The sequence below is a fragment of the Dromiciops gliroides genome, chromosome 1 (assembly GCF_019393635.1).
Source record: "Dromiciops gliroides isolate mDroGli1 chromosome 1, mDroGli1.pri, whole genome shotgun sequence".
NCBI classification, from domain to species: Eukaryota; Metazoa; Chordata; class Mammalia; order Microbiotheria; family Microbiotheriidae; genus Dromiciops; species Dromiciops gliroides.
This window is the reverse complement of record NC_057861.1, coordinates 248,691,293-248,705,436: the sequence shown is the minus strand read 5'-3', so window position 1 is coordinate 248,705,436 and position 14,144 is coordinate 248,691,293. Positions and strand designations below refer to the sequence as shown.

General features: G+C 36.2%; 1 protein-coding gene across 1 annotated transcript in view; it reads right to left on the bottom strand.

Moving 5' to 3' along the window:
• DSG4 (desmoglein 4) overlaps positions 1 to 13,684 on the bottom strand; it is a gene marked incomplete at its 5' end in the record, with an annotated part of 33,819 nt that extends 20,135 nt beyond the window's left edge. Inside the window, 4 exons of the mRNA XM_043993716.1 lie at positions 5,737 to 5,881; positions 6,795 to 6,950; positions 11,495 to 11,626; positions 13,628 to 13,684. Of these exons, the coding sequence (XP_043849651.1) occupies positions 5,737 to 5,881; positions 6,795 to 6,950; positions 11,495 to 11,626; positions 13,628 to 13,684 (490 nt within the window). The remainder of the gene's footprint in view (positions 1 to 5,736; positions 5,882 to 6,794; positions 6,951 to 11,494; positions 11,627 to 13,627) is intronic.
• Positions 13,685 to 14,144: the final 460 nt, after the last annotated feature.

The window sequence follows — 14,144 nt, the reverse complement described above, 5'->3', positions numbered from 1 at the left end:
TCCTTCCACTTTTTCAAAGAGAGTGGAAACTGGCTCACACAATTCCAGGTAATGGGACTAGAAGTAGAAGGGACTACTTGCACAACTGATTGTTCTGATGCCATAACTAAATACCTTTTTTTTTTTTTTTTGGGTGAGGCAATTGGGGTTAAGTGACTTGCCCAGAGTCACACAGCTAGTAAGTGTCAAGTGTCTGAGGCCGGATTTGAACTCAGGTCCTCCTGAATCTAGGGCCAGTGCTCTATCCATTGTGCCACCTAGCTGCCCCCCCTAAAAAACCCTTTTGGATTGTTATGTCACCCTCATTCATGACAAAGGAACCAATGAGAGAATTATTTTTCTGCATCTGATTTTATCCACTACTCGATAGCTTACAACTTCTACATAATAGACATTTTTCATCCACTTGTTTTTTTCCTACATAGTCATGCCAAACTGTTTGAGTGATTGTAGATCTTATTCAAGAGGCTCTGCAATTATTTATTGCTAGATACAATTAACACAATCTCTTCCATAAAGAGGAATACTTGGAGAACAGCCAACATTTACAGGTAATCTCACTTCAACTTGGATATGGCAAACAAAAAGTAGCATCACCAAAAAAAAAAAAAAGATGGAGCAAAATACTACCATAAAGTCTATTTTCCAGCAAGGTATCTCCCATGCCCTATGTCAAAATTATACAAGATTCCTTGAGAAATAGAATTAATAAAATAATCTTGTTTGATGGTCATCAGATTATTAAAAATTAAGTGAAACACAAAAAACAAAGATATTCATCAAAGACATTCACCTTGGTCATGAAAGAAATTTAGTCTAAGTTAATGAGGTATTCCTATAGATTCTCTACAAGGCAGTTTCTGGATAGCTTCCATTTCCACAGTTCCTGCCAATTTTTGCAAGTATTTACAAACATTTGACATATTTGTCCAGATGTTTTGCAGAATCTCTACATAATGCAGCACCTCTATGATTTTTTGGCTATGTTTGTATTGATTATTGACCTCATTTATACCTGGTTAGCCCCAAATATTTACCATTTCTGGTCCCGGTTCTGCCAAATGTCATTGGAGAAAACCATCAAACCATGCTTATGATGATGTTCCATATAAATTGATTCTTTTTATTTCAGTTAGACCCTCACTTTTCTTTGGCAATATTTTATTCATATATCAACACCCTATTAAATTCCTCATGTGTATTCTAAACATGACTTATTAATTTCATTTCCAATTCTACCTCTTTTGCTCCACACAGTCTCAGAAAATATTCTTCCCTTTTATTTATTTAGATGATTGGGGCCATCTTATGTGAGCTTCTTCAGTTTCCTTTCTTAATACCTTAAAACTTTTAATGTCTTTAACCATCCTCCATTTCAGAGGAATAATTGCTTTTCCTCTTTTTCCAAGAAGGTAACATACTACCCCTTTGTATCTTTAGTGCTATTCCCTCCTATCTTCTCTGTGACCTTGCCCTGAAAATTATGCCTCAGCTACAGCTAGATCTTGATTAGTGTGAACATTGAATCCTGTGAAGTGGTTGTATTATTTGAATTTGAGCTGCAAATTTTCATTGGGCTGAAACCAATTTCCAGATGCTACAAAGTTGAATATATGAAGCCACTTCATGGGATTTATTTTTTGGAAAAAAAGCAGAATGTGTGTTTTCTGTCTTTAATCATTTTCTCTTCATTGGCTCCTTCTCTTCTCTCTACAAATATAGTCAGGTATACAATATTCTAAAAATCCTTCCCTTAACCCCATTACCTTCTCAAGTCATTACCATCTCTCTCTACCCTTTGATAAAATTTTAGAAAGAATGGTCTCCTTATTGCTGACTTGCTTCTTCATCTTCAGCACTTTGGATTCTATTCCCACCACTGTCAAAACATGGCCTTTTCTCAGTTCTTATCTGTTTTAAACTTACTACGACAATTGACATGGTTGACCAAATGCCAATAATGTTAATATCACATCCAATCTCCTCTACCCTTCCTTGAGCCCATCAATCAGTGATGATCTTTTCCCTTTGGTTCTCACCAAATGTTTGATATTACATTTACTGTGTAGTTTTTTGTTTTTACTCCCTTAACTGTGTATGTATCAAATTCCTTTACTAGATGGTAAATTTTATGAGGGTAGGGAACCTGTTTAATCTAAACTTTGTTTCTCTTCTAGTACCTAGCATCATACTACACTCTCTAATTGAACTGATTTAAGCATCTCTTCCTTCTCAAAATTCTCTCAGCAATCATTCCCTTGGGAATCTTATTATGTACTTTACAGGTTTCAAATATCACTTATAAATTTAAATCTCTAGCCCCAACCTCTCTCATTTTCTACTGCATGCTGAACATTCCCATCTCAATGTCCCAGGCATTTAAACTCACCATATTTCCCCACAAATCTGCTTTTTTGCCTGATTTTTATATTTTAGTGCTTCACTGCCATTTTCCTAGTCATTGGTATTTAAAACTTCAATGTCATCTTCCTTACTCTCACCCTTAATATCCAACCAGTTACAAAGTGTTAATTGATTTTACCTGTGCAATGACTCACACATTCATCCTTTCTTTTCCACTGCCATTGATACTACTTTGCTATGGCTATCATTACCCTCTATGTGAATTATTACAGTAATCCATTAAATGATTTCCTAACCTCCATTTTCTCTGTACTCAAGCCTGTATTATTTGGTTTTGATTATGCCACTCTCTCTTCTGTTAAAAAACTTTCCTCCATTATAAAAATGGTCCTCTGATACATACTAAACAGAGCTAACACTCTCCTCATTAATAAACAAACACTTTCCTCATTAAATATTCTGCAAGGTAGACAATTCAAGGAGTAGCATCCCTACTTTCCAGATAAAGAAACTGAGTCTCGGAGGCTGCTAGGTGGCACAGTGGATAAAGCACCAGCCCTGGATTCAGGAGGACCTGAGTTCAAATATGGCCTCAGATACTTGACACTTACTAGGTGTGTGACCCTGGGTAAGTCATTTAACCCTCATTGCCCAACAAAAAATAAAAAATAAAGAGAGTCTCAAAGAGGTCATATGACTTGTTCAATCATAGCTAGTAAGTGTTAGGACTAGGATACAATGCCAGTTCAAGTCAGTGCTTTTCTCACTATCTTAAGTCACTGAACCTATGTTTGCCTCAGTTACCTTAACTGTAAAATGGGGATAATAATAGTCTCTACCTCATAGGGTTGTTGTTGATGATCAAATGAGATGATATATTTTTTAAAATGCTTAGCATAGTTCCTGGCCCATATTAGGTGCTGTGTAAATGCTTCTTCCTTTCTCCCTTCTCATGAGTAAGACATTTCATCATACTCAGCCTTACTTTCATCTTCCATAGGGTGGGAATAGTAATACCCATAGCACTTGTTTCACAGGGTTGTTTTGAAGATCAAATGAGATTTACAGTGTTGTGCTAGTAAATGTTTAACATCTGGCACACACACAAATACAGTACCTTTTAAAGTTTATTCTGCATTATATAAGTTTCCTCTATCACTTTCCTAAGCCTAAATAATCAATAAAGCAATAAACCAAGCCCCTGATTTGTAGCGTTTTAAAGATTTCTAAGCTGCAAATTCTCAAATTGAAAATTTAACAATGGCTCAAGGGAGCCCATATAAGCTAGTTCCAACACATCCCTGAACCAATGTTGTAAATTGTTCTATAAACTTTAAAGCCCTATGTAAATATTAGTTACCACCACCACCACCACCACCACCATCATCATCAAAAAGTGCTACCCCACATTCCATCAAGAAGATTGCCTAACTGACTTCTTGAGCAGTAATCTTGAGGATGGGAACAAGAAGGGCCATCAGTACCACAAGTACGGCTAATAAGATACCAAAAATGATGTAATTCTGAGTTTCAACTCTCTTTCCTTTACTGGAAGAGGCAAAATATTTCTCTGTTCTGTCTCCCTTTTCTATCACTCTTTTGTTCCCTGACAGGCCTTATTTCTCCCCTCTCTATGTTAGTTGTAAAATGGGAGTTAAAATTGCATTTGTAGCCTTATTTGTTACATAATTTAATGGAAGCATATGACTTTGTGCGCTAGTTTAATTTCCCACACATGTGTCTTCTCACCTTTGTCCTCTTGTGACCCTTTTCTCTCCTGTATTTCTTTGACTTCCTTGCTTTCTATGCCTCTCTTGTCTTTTCTCTTTCCTTCCTTTTTCTGAACCACCCATCCCTTAGCTGTCTCTGTTTGCTTCTGAGTCCCCTTCTTATGTTTCTCTTCTTTCCATTCTCTGCTTCGGAGGATATTGGGTCACATGAGGGAGATTAGAGGGGGGCAAGAGAGAGAGAGGGGGACTGGAAGAAAGAAGAATGAAAGAGATATAGAAGGAGGAGTACTAGTTTAAAGTTTTCAGAACATTTTACATATTTACATATTTCGTTTTATCCTCTGAACTACACAGAGAAGTATTGTAGATTTTATGACTTATTTTATATATAAGGAAACTAAGCCTCAGAAGGGACAACTGACTGCCCTATGGTCACACAGCTATTAAGGAGGATGGAATTCAAACCCAGGTTGTCTTACTTCATAGTCTAGTATCTATGTCCTGATGTTGTCTTTTCTAAAATATAAAGTTTGAAAGTAAGATAAACAAGAACAAGAATTATACAAAGAAAATATGAAAATGAAAGAGCAATATCTCTTATTCTGGATGTCATGAATCATTAATAAAGCCTGAATCTGACAATTATGGCATAAAGTTGATGCTGGGTTCTTGAAGGCTGTACCAGTGGAACACAAATCCTATTACAAATAGCCTGGGGGGGGCAACTAGGTGGCACAGTGGATAGAGCACTGGCCCTGGAGTCAGGAGGACCTGAGTTCAAATGCGGCTTCAGACACTTGACACTTACTAGCTGTGTGACACTGGGCAAGTCACTTAACCCCAATTGCCTCACCAAAACAAAACAAAAAACAAACAAACAAATAAATAAAAAACAACAACAAATAGCCTGGGAAGATTTGGAGTATGTGGTCACTGATTAGATAGTATATATTCAAAACAAGCCTATCTAAGTTCAGAGAAGCTTATCACCCAATGGTGGGCCAATAGGTGATGAAATTTCTTGACTATAAGCAATTATAAAACAATTATGGCTAATATATGGAGGAGATTGTAAATGATAAAGGAAATAACCTCATAATGAAATGATAGATCTTTGAAGAAAGAAAGGAAGAAGAAAACAGAAAAAGTTGAGGTCATGTAGAACATCTTGTTCAACTCCAAAGTCTGAGTTGTTCCATACACTGATAAAAGTTCTATAAACATTCTTTATCAGTCAGCATAAGACCTACTTGTTTCAAATTTGCCTTCTTAAAGTCAAACTTTTACAGAACTCTTCTTAATGCTTACGACTGTAATCCTGTTCATTAACTTTGATTATCTTGAACATATCTCCAGGGGTATCTTTAAAAGTCATGCTAAGCAATACCTCACAAAAACTTTGTTTAGAAATCCTTTTCAAGTCAGGGTCACTGCAGACACTGGGAACATTTATTTACTATTTCTGATCTTTGGTTAGTTGTCTCTTTTGTGCATTTGACACGATAAGTTTTTTCCATAGTTTAGCTTTCCCTTTTAGCTTTACTCCACTTATATTTTAACCTTAATGATAAAAGTAATAGAATCTTTTCAAGCTTTTGGCCAGGATAATGATATCAAGGGGGGAAATCACTGTTATACTTACTTGTAGCACAGTGTTCTTCAATACTGGCTGTATATACATTTTGTGTGAATACTGGAGGATTATCATTTACATCCATAACTTTGACTCTAAGCTCAAGTGGTCTTTCTAAATCTTCACCTCGGGAATTCAGAGCACGGCAATAGATCTAGGTCAAAAGCAATAAAATGTAGTTCTTCATGAGAGAAAATGAAGTGAATGAAACACAGCATAGTATTCTGCATAAACAATGCTGAAGGAATGTCTGAATCAATGAATGTGTGAGTGTGGTAGTACATATGTTATACCTGCTACTAGAGAGGGTAAAGCTGATGGATCACTTGAGTTTGGGAGTTCTGAGCTGCAGTAGGGCTAGAGCCTATTGGGTGTCTATATGGTGAGCTTCTAGGAGTAGAGCACCACTAGCCTCCCTAAAGGTGATGGGGGGCGGGGTGAGGGGATCAGAACAGGTTGGAAACAGAGCAAAGTTTCCCTGATGATAAAAGGTAGGATTGGACCTGTGAGTGACTGCTGCACTTCAAACCTGGAAGAGGTTCAGGGACCTAGTCTTAAAAAATGAGAAATGAATGAATGAATGAATGAAATACCAGGGGAAGAACCATGAAATGAAGTAACAGAGAAGAAAGTATAATTGGAAGTTTTCAATTGGAAACTGAATGAGCACTTGTTGGAGATGTTGCAGGGTGAATTCCTATTCAATCACGATTGTACTAGATAACCTCTGAAATTCCTTCTAAAGCTGAGATTCTGTGACTGTGTTCAGTAATCTATATATTGGTGAATGACTTGACGTCTTGCATACTAGTAAAATTGGAAGGACTCATTGTGTGTTCCCTTGTATTTTCATGCCTTCCTTTACTGCTGATTATTTATTTAATTTCTGATTGAAACGTTGTCACTCCACATTAGTCTTTAGAAAATGTGTCTCAATTACATTGTCAAAAGGGAACTTTTGCTTTGTTCTATTTTGGTACAGACTTATGATTTCATTGATATTTGAAGATCCCTAGTGAGGAAAGTTTAAACAAATAAATAAACCAAAGCCTAGGGATTTGGCTTACCAAGAACATTGGGGTTATTTCTCGATCAACTACTGATGTTATGTTAATTTCTCCAGTTCTGGGATTAATAGTAAAGACTCCAAAAGGTGGTCGATCAATCCCCACCCCAGAGATCCGATATGTAATCTTCTGGTTAGCTTCACAATCTGATCGTATCTGTAAGAAAGGAAATATGTTTGTGAATTCTGATATAACATAGATATCACCATAATTCATGACATGCTTACTTCCAAGTACTCTATCCTTCTAAAAGTCTTAGGAATTTTACAGATCTTATGACTTGAATCTTTTAGAAGGAATACTAGATGAGACAGATTGTGGTTACACAAAATTAGCAACTCAGTCATTGGGACAGAATTGATTCAAATAAATCATTTTGACTGAGGCTTTCTTCCCTACTGAATTGATTGTTTTGAATTGACCATCTTGCCTAGAAATGAAGAGAACCTTAGAGGGATGGAAAGCTGAGATTCTTTTGGTATATTCAGAGAAGAGAGGTAAAGTTTTTTCTTTCTTTCTTCATTGAGTTATCTAAATAATTGTCTCAATTTTTCTGATTTATTCTACATGTACACACACAGTATGACAAAGCAAATCAGTTCTGTTACTTCCCTTTAAAAATAGGATATATCATGTTGTTTACATGCCTGACTAGCCTTTAGCCTGAGGTAGAAATGCCAGAAGCAACTAGGAAAAGAGAAACACATGCACCAACTGTCTCAGTGCTCCTTGTTTTGCTTTGTTTGGAAGTCAAAACATAAAAATGTGCATTACTTACTACTTTTGTCAACTTGGACAACTAACTTCACCACCACCTTCCCCAAGCCTCAATTTCCCCATCAGTAAAATGAAGTGATCAGAATAATCTCTAAGGTCCCTTCTAGCTCTTAGTGTCCCCCTCCCCAAAGAAAACCAAACGTTATAGATCCATAATCAAGAAGTGTCAATCTCATGATTGTTTATACATTTATTGTACCTTACATCTTTTGCTTAAACTTTTATAGATTTTAGTAATGACTGTTGAGAACTTGGGGTAGGAATGATCCCTGATAGGCGATGAAGAAGGTGATATCATAACATTTTACTATTACTGCCCCCAAATTATATAACTTATTGCTATATTATTATAGCTAACATTTATATAGTACTTAACTATGTGCCAGGAACTGTACTAAATATTTTACAAAGATGATCTCATTTGATTCTCACAACAACTTTGGGAGGTAGTTGCTATTATTATCCTCATTTTCCAGATGAGAAAGCTCAGGTAGACAGAGGTTAAGGGACCTGCCCAGGGTCACACAGCTAGTAAGTGTTTGAAATTGGATTTTAACTCAGGTCTTTCTGATCCCAGGCCCATCACTCTATACACTGTGCAACCTCACTGCTGGAGCTGGGAAAGCTACTCTAGTTCCTTCTAGTCTGTTCAGAAGATATAATTTCATTAATCAAAATTCAGAAAAACTACCAAAATCAGAGGATAGACAGAAGTAGCACGGGAGTAACATATTGTTAGTCCTTCATTCTTGAAGAGGAACAATGACATCAGGAGGGTGATGCTTGACTTGCAAGCAAACTCTATTTAAGTGAGGCAGAGCTGTGTAAAGTCATCAGCCTCTCTCTCCTCCAGAGTCATCAGAATCCAGTGGCAAGGCATAGGTCAAGATGCCTGGCAGTGGCCCCAGATGCAGTGGGAGACCCTGGCTCTTTTAAGAAAAGGTCTTTCCCAAGTCTCAGTTTGTCTGAGACAACATCCATTCAGTGATTAAAAGCCAGGTTGTTGTTCTTCCTTTGTTCTTGAAGAGGACCAATGATATCAAGAGGGTGATGTATCAGTGATGTCAGCCTAATGATGTTGGTGACAATATTGCAGATTCAAGACTCTCCAAAATTCTTAAAGCTGTGTATGAAAATAATGTCTATAATAGTTGTTGTGCATTTAAGGTATATTGGTGGTTTTAAAATCACAATGATAGAATTCTTTCCAAATGACCTTTCCCTATCTCCCTTAATGGTAGTGCCTTTCCTCCATTGATAATCTCCAGTTTATTCTGGATTCATCTTGTTTGTACATAGTTTTCTGCCTATTGTCTCTCATTAGACTATGGGTTCTTTGAGAGCAGTTACTGTTTTTTTGTCTTTCTTTGTATCTCCAGCACTTAGTACAGTGTCTGACACAGAGGAGGTCCATTGACTGATCAATGACTCCTAACTTGTTGCATTCAAATGAGAAACTACAGAGTAAAAAGTACAATGTAGTTTCTGTCCATAGGAGACAAATGGAGTGGGGAGGCAAGTCCAGAGGCAAAGCAGAGAAGCTGCATCTGTGAAGATTCTACCAGTTCTGACAGTGGCATCAATTCAAGTTTATCTGGGGTGACAAATTTTGAGTGGGACGATGGAAAGATTAGATTTGGAGCCAATTGACCAGTGTTTGAAGCCTGGCTCTTTTGTTTACTATCTATACATTCTTAGTGGAGCCATTTAAACTTTCTTACCTTTAATTTCCTCATCTGTAAAATGAGGGAATTGAGCAAATTGATGTTTAGGGACTCTTCCATCTCTAAAACTGGATTCTATGATTCTAAGTCTATTTCCTTCAATTAAATCCAGAAAAAGTTGACACAAAAACATTGGGGGCTGAATACTTTATAAATGTCACTATCTAAACTAATTTAAGGCTATAGTTTAGTTATATTCAAATAAAAAGACTTCTGTGAAAATTAAGCTATTTCCAATATTTCACGTTTATTGTCTCGCCCCAGCCCCAGCCTTGTCTCTCCTTTTTTCTTTTTCTCCACTCTCTACTTTGTTAATATTATTCAATCCCAGGGCTTCAACTCTCATTTTTATATAGATGTTTCTCAAACTATATCTTTAGGGTTTTAGACTTGCATCTTTACCTGGATGTACTCTTAAAAACTCAATAAATCCCAGCACACACATTGTTTTCAGCCATAGACTCCACTTTGTTACTTCATTGGGTCTAGCCTTGTCACTGCTACTAACCCAGCCTCCAATGCTTGATACTTTGGTTCTATCTTTGATGCCTCCTTTACCTTCTCAAAACCAGTTATCAAGTCCTGTTTATTCTGCCTCTATCTCTTTCATCCATCCTCTCTTCCCACTGCCTAGTAATTATTGTCTAGTAAATGACCTTCATTGCTACCTGCTCAGACAAGTATGACTACATCCTAACAAGTCTTCCTGCCTACACTCACTCTTTACGACAATCCATCTTTCCAGACTGGATTCCAGACTAATTGATCTTCCTTATACATTGATCTGGTCATGTCATGATGCTCAAAAATCTTCAGGAGTTTCTTTTGCCTGCTTAGTGTAGTTCAAGCTCATTTGTCTGGCATTCAAAATTCTCACATTCTATCTACCTTTTTAGTCTTTTTTTAATAATTCCTTATCGTATATTCTATAACTCACATAAATGGGACAACTCTGTCCCTATGGCTTCTCACTTCCATACCTTTGTTTACACCATTGCTTATCCCCAGATTCCCTTCTCCCTTCATTTAAAAAAAAATTTAAGTGAGGCAATTGGGGTTAAGTGACTTGCCCAAGGTCACACAGCTAGTAAGTGCTAAGTGTCTGAGGCTGGATTTGAACTCAGGTACTCCTGACTCCAGGGCCAGTGCTTTATCCACTGCGCCACCTAGCTGCCCCTCTCTTCATTTTTAAAAAATTTCTACTCAGGGGGCAGCTAGATGGCACAGTGGTAAAGCACCGGCCCTGGATTCAGGAGTACCTGAGTTCAAATCCGGCTTCAGACACTTGACACTTACTAGCTGTGTGACCCTGGGCAAGTCACTTAACCCTCATTGCCCTGCAAAAAAAAAAAAAAAAGAAAAGAAAAGAAAAAAAATTTCTACTCATCTTTTAAAAGCCTAAATCAAATATGAGAAATATGGAAAAGTTGGAAAATGTATAATCTAAAAAAATTTTTAGTGTTCTTATGATGAAGCTGTAATTATTTTTAGAACTTGAAAAAGGTGAATCAGTGACTAAAGATATTGTTGGTCTCTTATATAAAACTGTCCTTGAACCCCTGTCCCCCATGTCAGTCAGCAATGACCCTTGCTCTAGGACCTCACACAGCATTTTATTTATACTTCCTTAATGTTCATTATGCATTATGGATATCTGATTTTGTATCACATCACCCTATGAGATTTAAATTTTGTTTAGCCTATAGGGTAAAAGGTATTTTTATACACACCTTGGTCTGAATAGGGTGTGTTTGTGCTATGTGTGTGTATGTGGTGTGTGTGTGTGTGTGTGTGTGTGTGTGTGTTGAGGTATAGAATAGGGTTTAATGAGCTCTTCATAGTTACTTCAAGACATCACGGTAGAAAGAGTTTATGAAGCTGAGATAAAGAAAAGAAATTGAACAGGGCTAGATGGGTCACCAGTGACCCAGCTGAGTCATTCCTCTTTATCTCGTCCTCATCCTCTTCTTCTATGTCCTTCTCACTTGGATTATTATCATATTTACTTAACATTTTTTTCGGGCCTTGCAACTTTACATTATAGATTGGACTCTCATAAGGGTGACTGATATTTTCCCTTACAATTTGTTTATGGCTTTATAGAAGATTCCCACAAATGTGTCCTGTAGAAAGAGCTTCCCTGACTCTGCAGAAGTGTTTGAATCAGTACATAATCAATACATTGGCTTCCTCACTTACTTTGGCGATTGGGTTCCTCTTTGAATTATCTTCTCCTTCCCTACAGGCAGCAGCAAATTTAATCCATTCTCTCTTTTGTCGTCTGACAGTTTGCCATTTTGCAGTTCCATTTTCACTGTCTAGCTCTTTCACCTTAAGCAAAAAAAAAAAAAAAAAGGACCAGTTTAAAAAAAATTATTAAAGAAATTTTGAAAAAGTTTTTGAAAAAGCTCTGAAAAAAGGAATTCTATTGAATTTGGTGGACAAAGTAAGGTAATACCCAATTCTAATATGTTGATAAATATAATTTAGATACCATCAACCAAATTATCCTTGGAAAGCTTGTCTAGATTTGATGATAAGATTATGAGGATGCTATGAACTATGGAGGTACCAATATGCAATGAACTCTGGAAGTCCCATCTGGTATTTAAAAAAAGTTGCCAAGACTCTTGGGTATAATACCTTTCTATTCTATCCCTATCCTATTCTCCTTTGCATCCTCAACTCTGACCAGACTTTCCAAACAGTTGCTAGTGCTCCATTTAGTAAACAAATCATACATTTAAACACACACATAGGTGTGCCTAGAACATGGGCTAGGTAACCCGGTATACCTGTACACAGCTGACTTATGCTTTATTCATGCTTACGTACATGGTTTTATGGAAAATAGCAAAATATGTTTTATTGTGGGAACAGTGCTACTTCTAGATATGCAACTACCCTATGGCAGAGAACAAAGGAATAGTAATAGATATTGTAATATATTAATAATATCAATTCATATAAATATTCCAGTATTAGAATGAATTTAATTATTTAATTATTAAATGCTAATAATATTAATTAATAAACTATATTAATAATAACCTTAAATATGGAGGTACAATTCTATAGATTATCTAATTTTGGACTATTCATCTATCCCCTGTAATAGACTATTTGGTTGCTTTTAGAGACTATGTTCTCTCCATTGTAGACTCATAATAGTATCTTTCTGATACTTCTATCTATTTAGAAGTTATAGCAATTTTGATATACATTTATGTTCTTACGTACAGGAGTGACCTGTTGATCAAGTATCTTTGAGATATTCAGTGTATTTTCAAAATAATCAAAGCTAACCCAGACCAAGTACTGAAATATTCTTAAATTTTGGCAAGAGAAGCCCTAAATCTATGATTCGGACATTTAAAAAGCACCTGGGATGAAAGTCATTACATATATATAGGCAGGATGCATGCATATAATATCATATTATCTTTACTCGTTTGAATTATTTGAAGTATCAAACACTGGCTCTAAACTCTTTTGATATTGTAGTTCAGAACTCAGATTTAGCTTTTCTATCAGTGATCATTGTCATTCTTTTTTTTTACATCTTTTTTTTTAAGTTCTGAAGCAAGCACCAAATAAAATGGGTCTATTCATATCCATAGTAGAATAGAAAAAGAGGATTGTGCATAGAATGGCAGATCTCTATTATGGACAGGTGGTTTTTGTTCTTAAAAATATATATACATATAAAATAGATTCAACCAACAACTTTCAAAGTCATCTTGCTTATCTGTGCTTCTTTCTGTCTTTCTTTCTCTGCATCAAAAAATCCTGCAGTGACCCTTCTTTTTTCTTTTTTTTTTTCAGAACCACTCTATCCCTATTCTTCTTTGCCTTCTCTATTCCTGTTTCCACTGGTGGATGGGAAAAACCCCCAAAAACCTTTGTTATCAATATGCATGTGCAAACAAAACAAATTCCCATATTGGGCTTGTCCAAAAATGTATGTCTATTTTACATTCTGAGTTCATCACTTTTCTGTCAATGATACTAGTGTGCTTATCTCTAGCAGTTCTTTCCCTTCTAATGAACATGCTGTTTCTAATTGTAACTCTGAACTTAGAAGCTAGATTAATAATCTTCAAACTGTGTGATAGGTGAAAGTCTGTAGGTTCTGGGCTCTCCCTCGAGGCAGATTGACTATAAGACATTCAGAGCATGGATTTAATGTTAACCTTATAATCACTCAAAGAGTTTGTTTCTTGGTTTTTGTTCTATATTGTTGAGGGTGATTAGCAATCTGACCTGATTAATGGATCATTAGTGTTTATACATAAAAATTGAATTTAATGGAATAATTTTATTATACTTTACCTCTACAATGAATTCACTGTTAACCTCTTCCATGACCTGTAATTGGATTACATAAGGTTAATACAAACTTAGGCATTGAAAAGGATATAAAAATCATAAATATTGGTGATACTCATTCAACAGATATTTATTGAATGATTACTATGCTTACACTGTGAGGAATGCAATAATTAAGAAAGAATGATCCATTCTCAGTTGAATAGGGGAAATAGGACATATGCCCCAATAACTATAATTCAAGGTGTCTTGATAAGAGCAGTAAGAGAGGTATGAACAAGGTGACGTGGTTGTGTAATGGAAGGAGAGAACTTAGCGGCAGGATCAGGAAAGGTTTCACAGATGAGATAACTTTAGATGGCTCTTCTAGGATGGGTATGATTTCAGTAGGTAAAGATGGGGTAAAAAGAGATATTCTAGGAGAAGAGAATGGTAAGGAGGGAGTAAAATGTAAGGTATTCCCAAGAAATAGTAAAAATGTCTAATTTGACAATAATGTGTTGTAGTTGTGGCAGAAAAG